The following is an 18,207-nucleotide window of genomic DNA, read 5'->3' as shown; positions in this document are numbered from 1 at the left end:
TAAACTGATAAATATAAAGTGACTAATAATGAACAAATCCCACTTTGTACATTCCAACAGTCAGCTAGCTACGAGACTTGTCCTTATTAAGACCGGACCTGTATGTACTCTCAAAGACTCGCTATGTCTTCCTTCGAAGATCGGATATTCACATAATAATTGCGTAAACAGAACAGCATAAAAGCGGTGTGTATCGGCAACAAAAGTAAATTTTCACTAACTTCGAAGAACTTGCGAGCCTGCTCTTCGTTCTTGCTCCCTGCTTTCTCCTTGGAGGTCGTTCCAAACCATGCGTTGGCTGTAGTCGTCCAAAATCTTCTACACGGCGCTCTCCGAAGCAAAACCTGCTCTGTCGAGATTCTGATTGATGTGCCACAAAATCGAGATAGCCCCGCGTCGAGATTAAAACCGGATGGAAGGGAGAAGGGATGAAAAGTGAGCCGGTGATGGCATTGCAAGGGTGAAGAGGAGGCGAGGGGAGGGGAGAGGACACCCCAAGGCCCTCGCTCCATGAGAGGTTGTGTGTGTTCAAAGAGACTTGTTGTTGGAGAAATGAGATTTCATTTCACCATTACTCAATATCAATGATCGTTCGAGCTGCTCACTTCACCTCGACGGATGTTGTATACTTACTTACTCGGAGGGCTTTCCCGGAATGAAATTGGGCTACGAGCCTATGTGGCCGGAAATGCAAGCGAAAATGCGAGATGCGAAAATAGAAATGCGAAAATGGGAAAATGCGAAAACCTGGCTTTAGTGCGGCCCTTTACGTAGCACGAGTGTTCCCAAAAGGCCGAGGGTAAGACTAAGTTGAAGGCTCCAATCCTTCCAAAACGAAAATAAATTTATGTTGCTTCGCATTCTTGGAAAACTAAATTTGGGACCTTGAATGAATGCTCTCAATAAAAGCCCACAAGTGGAGGAACCCACTCCATGGCTTAGACTTCTTCACAATTGTTGGAGCCTCACGCATTCACTCGCTTGAAGCTTCCCCAAGTACTCCATTGAGGTATTCCTAAATGAGCTTTAGGCATCTGAAATCTACCCTTTTGCACAATGCCGCTTCTGAACAAGAACTACACACAGGCAAAAGAGACTGTCCTCCACACTACCTTCAAGCCTAGCCTTCGCTCAGAGAGCTTGGCCTTCACAAGATACAATTTCTTCATGGCAAGCTTAATGAATCTCATTCATCTTGTTTTTTAATAAACCATAATGCTTGGGGTTTCAATTTTTGCCTAAATTTTTGCAAGTTTACAACATTGAGAAAATATTTTTTACAAGCGAAAATGATAACGTTGTAGGTTCATGGTATGTAGTTTGCAAGTTTTCTATGAACACTATGTTGTATGCTTAGAAACAAAATAAAATCTAATGGAAATTAATCTCATATCGACACATTAACTTCAACTAATAGGGGGCCCACACGTTGCCACAGCACATCTACTGAATGAAACAAGCTAAAGTCCAAGCTCAAAAAGGCATTGAAGGAACTGCATATTCGAGGCAAGCCTGGTCCAATGGGGACATGATGCAACAACTATTATAAGGATGAATGTCAAACCAAGTATTGCAACACTTATACCAAGTTTGGATGTGATGATAAGTGTTGGTGCAACAAAATTTGCACTACAAATGTCCACTAGGTAACAAAAACCGCATTGCAGGTGTCCATAAGGTGACACACGAGACCAAGACCAAAGATGGATGCCCATCGAGGCCCAAACAAGGCAAAGCAAAGGCAAGAATGATATAGGCAAAAATTAGGGATCATCATAGATTCAATGCTACTTCTGTTGTGATAATCATACCCAGGCTAAGTGCCAATTATGACAGGAGCACCTTCAACTGCTCAAAAGCAATGTAGAACGAAGAGAAATTGACCCCCAATGTCGAGCTATTCTGGCAGAGTTGATAGACTCGGTTGAGACTAATGCAGTTACCAAGCCACAAGGTCCAGCAGAGGTCCTTGAGAAGGGCCCAAGAATATTAACTGGAAGGCACAGAAACAAGTGGTAGCTAAGCTTGCCAAAGAACTAAAAGGGAAGGCATCCATAGTGAACTTGCCATAAGACCCACCTATAGCTAGGCAACCAACCGAGCCAAGTGAGGCTTTAACAAAGTAAGTCATGGACTGAGCCAATTACCACTAAGTTCTCGAGTTTGGAGATGATTCAAGCATAGGAAAACTTTCGCAACATGAAGATCAGTCTCACGATGGCTGAGCTATTGAAGCTTGTCACCACTACCAAGAGTTCTTTTCGCAGCAGCTTTGACTTGAGGAGGAAACAACCCCAATTGTAGACTCTCCAATTACCATTCTAGGAATCAACACACCATCAAGGATGAGGAAGTTCTGATCATCATTGTCAAAATCAAGAAGCAGATTGTACCTTGTATTGTGGATGGTGATTTAAGAGTTAATGTCATCTTCGAGGATATGGGCCTGCGACCAAATCCTAAAATTTTGAAACCTTTTCCTTTCCAAGTATGTATGGTGGATTAGCCAATTCAGTTGAAAGGTATGCTCCAAGATGTCATCATTACCATATTTAGAATCATTACACAGTAATTTTTATTGTCATTTTTTTGGATATGAATGCCTATCCAATCTTGTTGGGGGTACACACTGGTTGAAAAGTGCCAAGGTGTTGCATGATTGGGGATCTGAGATTATGACAATCAGAACTAGAGATAGTGAGGTAACAATCCCCATCAACATAAGCAAGATACCAAGAATTTGCCAACCCAAGGACCTAGAACTCAAAGATCAATTTCCACTAGATGTTGAGTCTTGGGGTGGCTAATGGACATGCATATCTTACCTTTGGGAGAGATCAACGTATTTCAAGTGGGGAGTGACCTCAAGCAAAAGCTAAAGGATGAAAAGTTGGTCGAGCAATAAAAATTGTATGTGTGACTAGAGAATGAGAGTTAGTCGAGCCTAAGATAGCTATAACTCAGCTTGGTACTGAGCACTTGGTCCCTAAACCAACTCACGAACCCCAACTTGGGAATGACCAAGGAGCTACACACACTTGTGGTAAGTGCCCATTAATTGAATGATCAACTCCAAGTAGTCAAGAATCTTTTTGTGCAGCGTCAAGATGTGCTTACATGGAGTTACACCAATTTGTAGGGAGTTCCCTTGAAAATATACCAACATCGGATTCTCTTGATACCAAATGCCAAACCTATCCGTCAACAGAGGTGTAGAATGAATCCAAACTATGCCAAGAAGGTGACAACTAAGCTTATTAGCTCATCCAAGCAGGTTTTAATTGTTCCATTGATTAGAGCGATAGGTTGATCCCGATTGTGATTGTGCCTAAGAAGAATGGCAAGCTTCAAGTTTTTGTGGATTACAGGAAGCTTAATGCTCAGACTGTGCTAGGTCCTTTTTTCATTCCTTTCACAAATGGAATTCTTGACCAAGTTGTAGGCCACAACATGTACTCGTTCATGGATGGCTATAGTGGATATAATAAAGTCTCTATAGCACCCAAGCCCGAAAACTACCTTTATTAAAATTGGGTGCATATGCCACTAAAGTCATGCCATTTGGTTTCACAAATGCGCCATCCACTTTTTCAAGACTCATGGTTGAAACTTTTCTAGGATTATCTACCCACGTTTATTGCTAATATCCTGGGAGATTTTTGTGTATACTTGTCAATATCCATGCATTTGGCCTGCCTTGAAAAAGTGTTTACCAAATGTAGACAGGTAAGAATCTCCTTGAATCCAATCAAGTGTTTTTTTTGTGTACAAGCTGGTGTGTTGCTCAGCCATAGGATTTCCAAGGAGGGTATTCGAACCGATCCAAGTAAGATCTAAGCAATTGAGAAATGCCAGAGCCAGAGAATCTGGCCTAGCTTAATTTCTTTGTTGGACTTATTAGCTTTTATCAAATATTTGTGAAGGGATTTTCCAAGATTGGAGCACCTTTATATGAAATGACCAGAAAGGATACCAAGTTCAGTGGACCGAGGAGTTATTTGCAGTGTTTGTGAATTGAAGAAAGGAGCAACTGAGACACCAATTCTTTGACAACCCTGATGGGATGTGATATTTCATGTCCATGTGGATGTGTCAGGATATGCGATAAGCATTATATTGGCACAGCTAGATGGTAGACTAGACTACTCAATCTATTATGTCAGTCAGTTGATGATGCCACCCGAGTGCACACACAACATGACCAAGTGTGATGCCCTTGGGATGGTTTATAGTGTCCAAACATTTAGGCACTATTCGCTTGGTAATCCATTCATTTTCTATGTGAATCGCCAAGCTTTACTATACAAGGCAATGATTCAAGGATGTGTGGTGACATGGATGATATTGCTACATGAGTTCTCATTCACAACTATAGGAGTTCAATTTCAAGATCATTCACAAGCCACGTAAATTTCAAGCGAAGCAGACTGTTTGTCAAGATATCTTGTCTCAAATGAAAACCAGGGAGTGACAAGCAAGCCCCAAGATTGCCATTTGTTTGTTGTGGATTTCTTTGAGATCGAGTGTGATGAAATGCTTTAGTACCTCTCACAAGGCACATTTCCTAGGAAATGAACCAAGACAAGTGCAGGCTGAGCACGATGTAATGCTTAAGTACCTCTCACAAACCAAGACAAGCATAGGCAATGGATTTCAAAGCCTATAAATATACTTAATTGTTGGCTAACTTAATCGTTAAGGTGCATATGGACTACTATGCCATTGGATCATATCACATGAATGAGCAACGATTCTCATCGAGGCACATACAGGGGGCCTGCAAGAGGTCATTTTACTGGTTAGTTGGCAGCTTAAAAAGTTATACAAGTAGTTTTAAGGGGAGTACTCTGTTCGTAGATGCACATGCTTGGTATATCAAATGTGACGTTTGTTAGAGAACAGACAGACTGTAAGTATCGTATATGCTCCCACAAGTAGAGACTACTCCCACATAATCATATGCCATTGCAACCAAGCCTTTCATGGAAAGCTTTCTAGAGATGGGGCTTGGATTTCATTGGGCCATTTGAGAATGCGGCTTAATACACACACAAAACGTACATAGTTATTGCCATATATTATGCAACAAAGTGGGTACAAGGGAAAGCACTACGAGATAACTCAACTCGCAACATAGGCAAGTTCCTTTTTCAAAACATCATTTGTGGGTATGGCTATCCAATCAAGTATGTCAGTGATCAAGGGACACACTTTATGAATGAAGTTTTCTAGCCTGATAAATGCATTCATGGAATGTAGCAAGTTGCTATGACTCACTGCTATCTTTGTTAGGCTCTAGGTTGTTATTTGGCTCAGGATGAGTGTGAGTCTCCTCTATAATCTCTTTGGCTAGAGGAGAAGAAAAAACCAAGCAGGCACTACTTTCTTTGCTAAAAGGTGGGGACAAAGGACCTAGATTCAGTAGAGGAGGCAGAAGAGGCCCAGACCAGATGAATATTTCAAAATGAATTTGATTTTAGATGGGGGATTGGCCAGACCTTCAATAGGTGGGATTGGTTGAGTCGGATCTTTGGGAGGCGGCATGGGATTGGTTGAGTCGGATCTTTGGGAGGTGGTACGGGCTTGGTTGGCTTGAGGATAGGTGGGATGGGCTTGGAAGTGGGAGGGAGTAACTTGGAAGCATACGCGGTTGGCTTGGAAGATGGCATGGGCTCAGAAGCTTGCTCGACGAGATGGAGGATAAGTGGAGAGGTAGGTTGGTCCTCTTCATCCATGACCAACAATGTTGGTTTGTCCATGAGAGCAAGTTAGAGCCCTGGTCGTACCTCCAAGGCCAAGGTTCTTCTCCAATCACTAGCCAATGGCAGATCATGCAAAGATGAGGGCAAGCTAGTACTGTGCCTAGCCCTTGTTATTTATCGCTTGCAATTGCTACTTGAAGTTCTTTGAAAACATAGTGAGCCAGTCAACTAGAACTTTGTCTTCATAAGCTGATAGTGCTTTTGCAACATATGATTGAGGAATAATGCCAATACCCTTTTTCAATCCAATGTACTTGGTTAGGAAGTGGAAGCATGGACAGATTTGAGATCTACAGTCTTGCTGATGAGGTAGAATTGGGATGCCCAGTAACTCTTGTCCTCAAAGAATCTATGACGGTCCTCAAAGAATGGGACTCTTGTCCTCAAAGAATCTATGACGGTGTGCATTGCTACACACAAGCATGGTATTTAGACCATCCAGGTGGATAGGAGGAAGCCCAGATACTTGTTGGAGTGATGATTCCTGGCCAGAATGTTGGTGTTCTCCTTTACATAAGACTCCAAAAAGTCCTCTACTATATAAGCATTCTAAATGCCCAACCATGGCAACTCTATGAATTACCTGAGCCCGTTGTGCTTCATGTATGGCTTTGCAATGTTGTTAATGTCAATTGGTTATGGTGCAATCAACTTTGGCACTACCGTGTGTTGCTTAATTGGGTGTTCTTTAGGCTTAGGTGAGTCAAGAAGGTGGTTGGAAGATCTATAGACGCTATAGACAAAAGCAATGAAAATGATAGAGATCTACTAGTGCAAGTAAGGGCTCAAGGAACATAAATGATAAAGGAATACACTAAAAAGTGCAACACAAGATGTTTTGAAGTACTCCTTTAGTCCCTATGCACTAGAGGCATTATTGAATTAACTGGTGCATGTGGCACCTCGACTAAAGTGATGTCCATGTTTTCCATACAATGAAAACCAATTAAGGCTTCCTTAAGAGCTTCTCTTCCACTTACATGTTATGTTTGTACATTGCCACCAAGCAAACAAATGCTATGTAAGGCTTCACTTGGCTTCTATTGAAGAGCTTGGGTATCACCTAGCCTTGCAAATCTTCAAGATGTACTGTACCATTGCTAAAGACCTCGGTTATCTTATATGTCCCATTCCATCCAATTTTTAGATTGGTCTTTAGTGGCCCCAACTTAGCATTATACAATAAAACAAGCATACCCTCCTTCAAATGCTGCTTCCGCACAATGTGCCGGTCATGAAATGCCGTTTGCCTTCTTTGTATTACCTACCATGACCATGCAGCTCAGATGCATAGCTCACCTAGGTGGACTAGTTGATGCAATCACCCCTTGATTGCCTTGGGTTCCCAAGCTTCTACTTGGCTCTGCAACTCGGAGACTTATGACCAAAATTTCCAAAGGAGCCAGTACATCTAATCCAAACACATTCTAAATGGGTCAGGTTTGTGGTTACCTTATATACAGTCTAATATGCCCATAGTGCAATAGGAAGCTTGGTGTCCCAATCTCTCCAATGTGTATTGACTGTCTTTGTGAGAATAGATTTAAGAGTCTTTATAGTGGACCCAGCTTGGCCATTACACCTAGGAGATTGCAGAGCAGGCCACAAAGAAGGCAACAAAAGAAGTACCAACAAAGCATACCAAGGTCCAAGGAGGACTTCTAAGCTAAGTCATAAATAGGGTGACAAAAATGATGAGAAGATTGCCATCTAGCAAGCAATTGTGGCAATTGTTGTCAAGGCAAGAAAGTGTAGGCACTAGCTATAGTGCTTGATGTGAAACTCAAGAACATTCTCACCAAGTTGCCTGAGCTACTTAGCACATGTCTAAAAGGCATAAAGTTGGGCACCCATGAGCTAGGCCCGCAATCAAGCAATCGGATGACTCACAACCTTGTTGGTTCCCTGATCCTCCCTCAATTGTAAGGTTTCTTTCACTATGTCGGAAGGCTCTTGCAGGAGAGAGCATAGATCAACTGTTCCACTTTGATAGTGATCTTCCTCTTGACGTCATAATGGCAAATTAGTGCCAACTCCATGAACTGTGGTTGCTGTTGTACCTTATAGCATGTAGCCAAAAATTAGGTTCCTCCCCAGGCTCTCATTTACAACAAAAACAAATCATATGGGTTATAAAAAGAAAATGGAAGCCTTTTATGAGTACAAGCTTGACTTTGCAAACTCTGAGTGTAATAACATGCAAACAAAGCTTGACAACATCTAAGAGGCCCATACTAAGCTGAAAGAAGAACATGCCATAGTAACTCAACATCTTCAAAAGACCCAAGCTCAGCTAGTATAGGCAAACAACACACTTGCCATGCAGGGATAGTTTCTCATGGCAAATTTAAAAAAACTACCATCCCTCATTTGACCAACTGCTATTACTAGTGAGCTTCGCTAGTTGCACCAGGAGGACACTACAATTCAAGATAAGGTAGCTACCCTAAAGCAAATACAAGCGCTACTACAAAACTTGAATGCTCCCTAGGAGCACCTAAATAAATTGGCTTGCGATGACAAGGATGGTGCCTCTGAGCACGGTGGTCCTAGTTTGCCTCGTAGTCCCTTACCAAGCCTAGCATGTTGGCCATTTTAACCAAAACTAGTGGTTCACAACCATGGTGGCTAATGTAGGTTAGGATCCCACCAATAAGCAAGCGGCAAATGTTGATGAAAGGACTACAGCCTAGGGTTTGCTATTGATGGATCTTTGAGCCCTAATCCCATGCAAAAATTGATGGGTCTTCCCAGAACGACTTCCTTTTTTTCCCATGAGAAAAGGAACTTCCATTAATACTTTGGAAAAACCAACCATAGCAAGACCAAAAGGTGCTGACCATGTGAAATAAAACAAAAGAAACAAAACTTGGTTGTCAAAAGGGAAATCAGCTATTTTTGGAGAACCCACCTCACTGCCTAGGGAATCTTTGAAATAGGGACTAGCAACCAAGGTGGATGATGTTAACTAGTCTGACCATCCCGATTAGGTAGGCATTCCAATAACACGATACTGTCGAAGTCACCTTACCCGAACTTGCTTTTGTCATGCCCTTTAAAGGTGCAGTCAAGAGGGTGACCACTCTAGGTTAGTGCCACACTGCTTCTTGTTCAATGTGGTGCCATCCTTGGTTAATATAGCGCTGCCCACGTAGCCATAGCCATTCATTCAAATGGTTGCTAGTTTAAATCCCACGGCATCTTACAAAGACCGTTGGTGAGAAGTAGGATTTATAAGAGGCACCTTGCCTCTCTTTGTATGTTGTTGATTGCACACTTTAGAGACTTTGCTCAGTTAGACCCATCGGTTGAGTCGTAGTACTCCACGAAGAACTTTAAGCTTTGTACTCCTCATTTTTGTTTCTGACATCCGACCTTGTCTCTATGTCTAACTATGTTTCTTTTTAGTATTTCATTGTCATGTTTGATTAAGCAACTTGATTCGAATGTGTACTGTTAACATAGCAAAACTCCCCCCATTAACAATTGGTGACCACATTGTTTTCATTCCCTTAAGGTACATGTCTGTGCGTGAAGCTTATTTTGGAAACCGCAGAGCATCCCGAAGATTCTCTCTCTCTTCTCCCATGCTTTATTGCAACCACATCAGGTGGTATCCTTGTTGCACCTCCGTGTCCTCTACCAATTTCCTTTCACTGATTACCAATTCATGTTCATGTTCGTCACCCAACCATATCTATCAAGGACCCCAAGCTCTTTGATTTCCTAGAGGAGGATGCCAATGTGCATGTAATGCTGTCTGAAAGCGCAATGCATGCAAATGTTCCGGTGGTGCACCAAACCAAAGTCGTCAAAATGGTGACGTTCTTGCCTACTCTCCATAGGTAGCAAGGCAATGATTTGGGCCATTGATTTAGGCCACATAGTATGCCATTACCACGTTTGAAGATTTTTCTACCCTTCGTGCAACCTTTGTGGCTCACTACCGCATAGAAAAGACGATGGTCTATGTCCTCAGAAAGCTTGGACTTATGAACCAACACGACCTCACATTGGATTTGCATGCCAACCTTCGGCCAGCAGCTCTATCACTAGCTCAATGTTCTCATTTTACCAATGGTACCTGTCCAACCTATGTGCATCATAGGACTGTCTGGAACTAATCCGATGGTGTGCATCGACACAATCAAAAGCACCAATTTACGATGAAGATATTGTTCTGATTACAAACACCGAAGGGCCAAGCAATCTTGGGTGCATTGCTCGATGGTGGTTCAAGGGTCAACATAATATTGGATGATATGTGTTGGTGTGTTGGATTCTTTGGATGGGAGCCAGCACCATTTGTGGTTAGGATGGTGGAAATAGCGTGTACAACCAATAGGCCTCCTTTGCAAGGTTTTGATTATGGTAGCAAACCCAATGTTTGTGGTTGCCATCATCATTATTCGGATGGAAGACATCAGCAATGCCTACCCGCTAGTATTGCTCGATAAGCCGTGGCTGCAGCAAGTGCGTGTGAAACAAGATTGGCATTATGATCAGGTATGGTGATAAAAAGGTGAAGCTGGTTCGAGGCCAATTCACATGTGTCCACCCACAAGTAGCTGAGAGAGTCAACATGACCGAAGGACTTGACGAGACAATGAAGAGGAGGAGTTTCTCCGAAACTATCCCGACATTGTTACTCTCTTTGAGGTGGATGTAGCATCCATACTCGACAAGTACAATTTCCCTTAGGAAGGATTGTCGCTACAGGATGATCTGTTGGTCAAGGATGATCTGAATCCATTATCGAAAGTAGTCGAAGATACCCTGGCCAATATCCTAACCTCAATTAGGCAAAACAAGATTTTGAGAGGGAATTGCAACTCTTGAAGGGTGACCTAGGAAGCCCTAATGGACCTTAACCTTGGCATCGTGAATGACTTGCGTATGGTTTGCATCAGCACCCGACTCAACCCCACATTTCGGACAGAACTGCAAGACCCCCTTAGGACATTTGTCGATGTCTTTGCATGGAGCTATATGGATATGAAGGGTATTGACCCTTAATTTTATCAACACAGTATTGTCCTTTACCAAATTTAACTGTGTTGTTGGGTTTGGTTGACTGATTGGATTTCTTTTATTTGCTAGTGCTTGGTGACCATCTTAGTGCTTGCTATGAAGATGCTCACTCCTTTACTCTAAGTTTTTCTTAGCATGCAGCATCCTACTCATTTCTTGGGATGCAAAGAATGAGTGTTGTACTAACACAGGGTTGTGCAGGCTTGGATAATACCGCCGTCTGGAGATGGGTGATTGAACAAGGCGAGTAAATAACGTGCAAAAAGAGAAAACCAAGTATGAAATGCAAGTACTTGTATCATCATTAAGTAAAGGGAATCAATGCTCATCACAACCAACTGTAGCGGTAGAGGTGCTTGTGTAACAAAGTATTGGGTTTAGTTGACTTATCGAATTTATTTGATTTGCTAGATTTAATCATACAGTTATATTTGGTTGTCCAAAATTGAATTCTCAAAGTTGTATCTATCTTCTGCTTGGTGCTCCTAAATATTGGCCTTATGCCTTTGCTCATCCCATTCTAGCACTTTCTGGGGTTAAAAAACTCAGACGGCTATAAGGTGCTGCTAAACTATTGTTCCTCGTTGGTTTCTTTAGCTGGTTCCTTGGCTATGGGCTCCAATCCCTCTGCGATTGGCATACAATTTTTCTCATTGTCCAGTTTTGTGTGGTTGGATTCCTTTGTCCATACCCTCCAACTTGAAGTGGGTTGTACTATAGTTGATGGTCAGTTTGCCACCCAACCAAGGCTGTAGTTTCAATTAGGGACAAAAAGTTTGGATAATGCTGCACAATAACTCACCTAGTGTAGCCATATCAACATCATCTAAGGCATCGTTGGGACACTTTCGTCCACTTCTGAGGGTTTGTCTACATTTACTTCTCGCCTTAAGGATGATACCAAACTCATCTAGCAAAAGCGTTACCAGACAAACCCGAACTATGCAAAATAGGTCAAGGAAGAGATTGATAAATTATGGCAAGTGGGATTCATATACTCCATCAATAGGGCAACTTGAACCTCCAACTTGATTGTAGTTGTACCCAAGAAGGACAACAAGAAGTGAGTTTGCGAGGATTATCGCAAGCTCAATGCTGCGATCGTGACCAATCCATTCCCTCTCCCTTTCATGGATTCCATGCTAGACATAGTCATTGGGCACAAAATGTACTCATTCCTTGTTGGGTTTGATGGGCATAATCAGGTCCAAATGGCCAAAGAGGACCAAGAAAAAAATCACATTCATCACCAAATGGAGGGTCTCCAACATAATGATGTTTGGCCTCAAAAATGCAGCAGTGGCATTCCAACGCCTAGTCCAACAAGTGTTTGTTGATGATGTGGCTCTCAATTTGCTCCTCAACACAAAGCCACTCATATGGATGTAGGATTGCAAGTGGGCCTTTCGAATTCTCAAGCTGATGCTGGCCAAAGCCCTGGTCATTCAACTGCTTGATTGGAAGCTTCCCTTCCATTCTTCGTTGTTGCAATGCCTCTGTCATATCAATTTGTGTGGTATTGATGTAGGAAAGGATAAGAATTGGTACTGTCCATTTACTATGCAATCCGCTAACTATCAAAGCCCGGTACGAATTATTCAACGATAGAGAATGAGGTGCTCAAGATGAATTATTCCATCAATGTGGTTTTGGCACTACCTACTCGGGAACCCCTTGGTATTTCATGTGGATCATTTGGCATTGCTATTGCTCAGCAAGCCTAAATTGGCAAGTAAGCTTGCTCGTTCGATGTTGTCACTTCAAGAGTTTGCCTTCATTGTTGTTCATACTCCAAGTAGTTCACACACGGTGGCCGATTACCTATCCCAATCAGATGCGTTGGTCGATTACCTATCCCAATCATATGGCAGTGAGACCCCACCCTCTTTATCAATGATTTCCTGAATGCGAACCTATTTGAGACAACAGTTGAGGGACATAGGCCAATCAATGTATCGAATGGGCCAGAATCACTGGTGCAAGACCAGAAAGAAACACAAGACGATATATTGGCATTCATACCAACTTGATATGATGACATGTATTAGTTCCTATCAGACACTGTGCCACATCATCACTTGTCTTGAGATAGGCGTAAGCAACTTGCTCTATGAAGCCAAAATTTTGAGATCATCCACGATTCCTTGTACCACCTTGGATCAGACAAAGTCCTTTGCAGATGCATTCCACCACATGAGCAACAACTAGTCTTACAAAAAGCGCACCAAGGTTTTGACCGGAGGTCATTTTTCCACTAATACCACTAGTTAAAAAATCCTCCAGCCTGGCTTGTGGTGGCCTATGGTAATTCGTGATGCCTTCCTTTTTCCAAGCAATGGGATGCATGCCAAAGGTTGGGACAGCCCACCATCAGGGATCGCATGCTGCATAATCCAGTTTTCCCTTTGGAACCATTCCAAAAGTGGGGCCTTGATTTCATCAGCTCATTCAAGGCCACTCACCCATCGGGCAAAAAATACATCCTAATGGCAATGGGCTACTATACCAAGTGGGTTGAGGTAAAGCTTTTGAAAGACAATTTGGTTGCTACGACTACGAAGTTCATTTACAAGTAGATCATCACATGATTCAGCTATCCAATTGAGATAGTCAGTGACCAAGGTGGCCAAACGAGGTGATGAAGAAGATAACAAGGTGCTATATGATTGTCCATAAGCTGTCCACCATCTATTATGTGCATAAGCAAATGGCCAGGTAGAATTGTCTAAAAGATCACGATGAAGTAATGAAAAAAATCGTCAATAAGAACCACACATATTGAGAATTCATGGGATTTTTGGATAGCTTATAAGGTAGCAACCAACGTCACCCCTTTCAAGATGGTGTATGGAATTGAAGCAGTGGTGCCTATGCAATAATTGATGCCATCCCTAAATCACGTGGTCATGGAGTAGTTGAGCCCAAAAGAATCACTCACACACTGCATGGACCAGCTGTAACAACACCTTCATGAGATAAGATTCATCATAGCCCACAGTTTTGATATAGTGTAACGCCCCCAAAAAAATGGGTTGACCACCATGCACATAACTAGATCTTCAAAGAAAGGGATGCAATATTGTTATTCTGGTCCAGACAGATCCCTCACCCAGCAAACTAAAGTTTTGATGGGCTAGACTATATTAGCTCATGCATCATTATTATGATGGCACGTTTTTACTTGGCACGGTTCAAGGTGAGCTTTTCAAAAAGCTAGTTAATGGCCAATCACCTTAGGCCTTATTTCGGCCCAATGCCACCATTTGTCTTCCTCGAGGAATCGAAAGATACACCGGTAGTAATGTCCGCATGTGTGGATTTGATAAGGCTAGATGCCGACTCATCAAGTGATAGGGTGTGCCTCAACATGAACTTAACTGCAACACGTGAGGTGCAGCCTCCGAAAAAGGCCATTGTCAACATGCATGCATGTGAGTGCCTCCCTGCCATTGCATGCCTATTCCTCCTTGATGTCTCCCATTCCCTTCATCACTTGAACCTTGTCATCACGACTCTACTATTCTTGTTCTTTGCACTCTCTTACACTCTTCCAGCTTCTACCATGGTGGTTTACACTAAATTGTTGACCTTCAGCACCCCACATTGATGAATGGCTGATGGTAGCACGACTAAGAGATCCTACAAGCCTGCCTTGGAGCACAATCCTCATTTACTCGGAGACCAAAAGCATTACAGCATAGCTACAACAAGGAAAGATAGTTCGTGTTGCCTCCAAGTAACGCATGCTCATAACAAAGTGGGTCGCCACAATGCTTTGTCTCCCTCACGACAATGAAACTTGTTGCCCCAATGCCAAGCCCAATGATATGGAGTATCCATTTGGCAATAAATCCGCCCAAGAGTACCTCCTCAGTAGCCTCAACAACCTTATCCTCATCCCCTGTTTCAGGTTCTTTTAAGAAAAAACTGCTAATGCTAACATCTCGGCTCTGCAACAACAGGGTGGAGGATGCAAATAGAGGAAGGGAAGCCCATGGTGTGGGCACATCTATTCCTAGAGTGCTTCCTCAATGGGACAAAATCCCTCGTAGAGAAAATGAATGCTTGGAGCCACGTTGGCCAAATCCACTCAGTCTTGTTTTCTTGCTTAGTACTAGAGCTCGAGATTCCACCTACAGGCAATGCACTAGAGGCCAACCCAATAGAGACCTCCAAGGCCACAAGGCACAAAGACCGTGTGCACCAAAAGGACCACAAGAGTCCTCTAGCTAGAGGGTGAGGCCACCGGCTCCAAGGCCACCGTCGATGATGACTTTGAGCCAATCACCTCCTTCCCCTTGCCCATTGGTCTAAAAAATGTAGCCTTCTCTAATGTGCTTGCCTCAACTCCCTTGACGAGCATGACCGTGCTAGCACCCCTTCATCCTAATTCAACTACCTCGTATTTCTTCTCTTGACCGGCCATTTCTTCATCTATTTATATATCTGTGTCCCTCCCCATCGCCTGTACGTCTATTCCCCATCCCCTGATGATTGCAGCTGTAAAGACCACCAAAGGGGTGATCATCGGGGGCTCAGTAACCCCATTAAGGCACTGTAGCTTGAGGCAACAAGAAAAGGAGATGGCAGGTTTGCACCGGGAGTTCAGGGTCTCCCAACTATCACAGGAGGTTGAAAATCTCAAGCGAATGCAACAACAGGCCAGAGAGGAGCATGTCTGCATGCTGGAGAGCCTCCACAACTAGCATGCAAAGACGTGATAGTACATGTCTTTATACATACATATAGATATATTCATGTATATACATATATATACACATATATATAGCAGCTCGAGCCCTCCTCTGAGATATGCACCTCCACACCAACTAGAAGCCAACTAAAGAGGCAGTTCCTATGGATGCCAACATATTGACAGAGCTCTACACGCTTAGTCAAAGAAGAGCATGCCTGACAACACCATGTTGATCGCTTATGCAGGCCATCCTAGCACCCGCCTCTTTAAACAGATGGCGGTCATCCAACAATATGAACCGGAGCTAGATGCAGATGTGGCCGACACTTTTGCTCACCATTCACAAGGGCATATTGCAATCATCAGGCGAGACAACCAGCCCTCCGCCCAGGGTTAAGGTACTATGCTTGCACCAAATGCCAGCTAGAAGCACGCAACCCTATCCCTCATGAAGGGGAAAAGCCCCCATGCCAATTTATCTTCTATGGATAGATGGCATCCTCCTACTCATCGGATTGGCCAAAGGGGCAGAGCGTCCTCAACGCACGCTCCTGTAGGAGTAGATTATGGTCCTCCAACGCAATTGGGACGATGCCAAGGACCAACTCAAGGCAACTAAGCTACATTTTGATCTTAAGTCAAAGAGCTGGGTAGAGTAGGAGCATTAGCTAAAGCTACAGATTCAGACATTTGAGTAGAGCGACATGGTCCTACAAAAGAGGAGAGTAAAGACGAGGAGCACAGTAGACTCGGATCCTCTGACACAGGCACCACTTGAGTCGTCTGTCGTTTGGCTACCAATGCTTACCCCTCCTTCCCCTTTAGCACAAAAGTGAATGAAGCAACCTTCTCCCTGGAAGACGGTTTAGCAAATAGTGCAGGAGGAGCATAGCATAATGGTAGCAATGGTTTGCATAATGCGGGTAACCAATAATGACTTGCTCAAGAAACAACAGCTACAGTAGTACCTCAGCAATGCTTGACAACAGATGGTCTTCAACCGTTGGTAGATTGTCGAAGACGCTTGCATGAGCATCAAAGGCTTGGTGGCATAGGCACAAATACCAGAATCGACGTGGTATTTGGCATTGTACATATTTTTGCAGCTGCATGCATGCAATCGGGCTACTTTACTACCACCACCGCCTCCACCACTAGTGTCAAATTTGCCAACCGTTCTACCTCCACAATAGGGCCGCCTCCACCGCCCAATCAACAACCTGTTGCACTGGTGGCCCAACCAGCCAACAATGATCAATTAGAGATTGCCAGATGACATTTGGCCTTTTATACATGTCACCTTTTCTAGAAGCTGAAGTAGTGGGCATTAGACTTTCTCCAGCTGATAATGTTCACCCTCTGCACATCCCAGCCGCTCCTCTTTCATCTTTGGATGCCAGCATGACTACTTGATAAGGCCCCTAATTTGCATTGCCTCCTTTCTCGACTTTTGGACATGGTCCTAAACGGCACCACCAAGGTCACCATGGTTTGTAGCACGAAGGAAGCATCTTTCGAGTCATTAGGACTCTTTAAGCAGCATCTTTTGAGTCATTATTTGGATTCTCAACCCTGGCCTTCGGGCTTTTCCTAGATGTATTGTGCATTAGGGCTTAGTTATGTGCATTGGTCAGTCTGGATAAATGAAGAATGAGGATCTAATTTCTTTAATGTATACAACCAAAACAGCTAGAGATACAAGGGAATACAAAACATTGACATTAAATGAATATATCAAAGACTAGAAAGCAAGTGAATGAATGTATCAAGGGACAATATCACTCTTCGTGTGACAAGGTGGCCTGGGGATTCTTGATCCAAAGCTTCACTTCTTATTAGAGGCTTGACCCCAAGAAATCATCCATGGAAGCAATTCTTGCTTCATGGTATTCTTTATTGTACACCGTGAGCCATTGGGTAGTGGTCAGGGAACATGGTTGGATTTTCTTGGTGGATTATCACCGTTAGCCCTGTTCTCCGATGGTGTGGACACTTGTCCAAATATGGGAACATTCCCATCGTGCTATCATCCGAGTGGTACCATCCATCACGGAGTAGTTAGCCAAGAAATCTTTTTTTTTTAATCCTGTAGTGCTATTTCAAGGTCTCACCCTTGGCAATGAACATAGATCCAGATTGGCACCTTGGCACTGCCAAGGTATGTCTAGTATGCCATGCCTTCTTCATGCAGAGGCGTTTCGAATGTGGTGCCTACAGATTTGAGCACCATGGAGCCATAGGATTTGTTCTTACTCCCCATCCCGACTCAAGACCCTCTGCCTTCCTCATAGGTGGACTCAGCTTACGAGGTGGTTTCTAGTTTGTGATCGATATGGTGTTCGCGATTTGCTCGGGTCATGAAGCGGACATACATCCATTTTCATTGATATAGTGGATTTCATTTGGACTGATCTCATTTTTACTAGCTGGAGTCAATGGGAGAGATGCATTGGGACCTTTACAGAGATTGATAGCATTCATGCGGGACCTCAAACTCTGTTCCTTCTTTTTACATGTTAGTCCACTTGGGATGATGTGGCATTATAGACCACCCCCATGGTTGTTTATTCATATTGTAGAGGGGAGATATTTCCCACCTTTGGTATAATTTGTTTTGAATGGAATAAAGTAGTTCTTACTGCAAAAAGCTGTCCCTGACTTTGACTTTGCATTCCGACTTTGACTTTGCATTCAATGAATCCTAAATATAGCAAAAGC

At 43.1% G+C, this 18,207-nt stretch overlaps 1 protein-coding gene across 1 annotated transcript in view; it reads right to left on the bottom strand.

Annotated features, from left to right (window-relative positions):
* EMB3144 (AAA-type ATPase family protein) overlaps positions 1-856 on the bottom strand; it is a 44,779-nt gene extending 43,923 nt beyond the window's left edge. Inside the window, exon 1 of the mRNA XM_087394591.1 lies at positions 222-856. Coding sequence (XP_087250717.1) covers positions 222-512 — 291 coding nt within the window. The 5' untranslated portion in view covers positions 513-856. The remainder of the gene's footprint in view (positions 1-221) is intronic.
* Between the last annotated feature and the right edge of the window lie 17,351 nt (positions 857-18,207).

This window comes from Dipteris shenzhenensis, chromosome 23, assembly GCF_047967505.1.
Source record: "Dipteris shenzhenensis isolate YYH24624 ecotype China chromosome 23, Dip_SZ_1.0, whole genome shotgun sequence".
Taxonomy (NCBI): Eukaryota; Viridiplantae; Streptophyta; class Polypodiopsida; order Gleicheniales; family Dipteridaceae; genus Dipteris; species Dipteris shenzhenensis.
The sequence above is the reverse complement of the archived record's forward strand: the minus strand, read 5'-3'. Positions and strand labels throughout refer to the sequence as shown.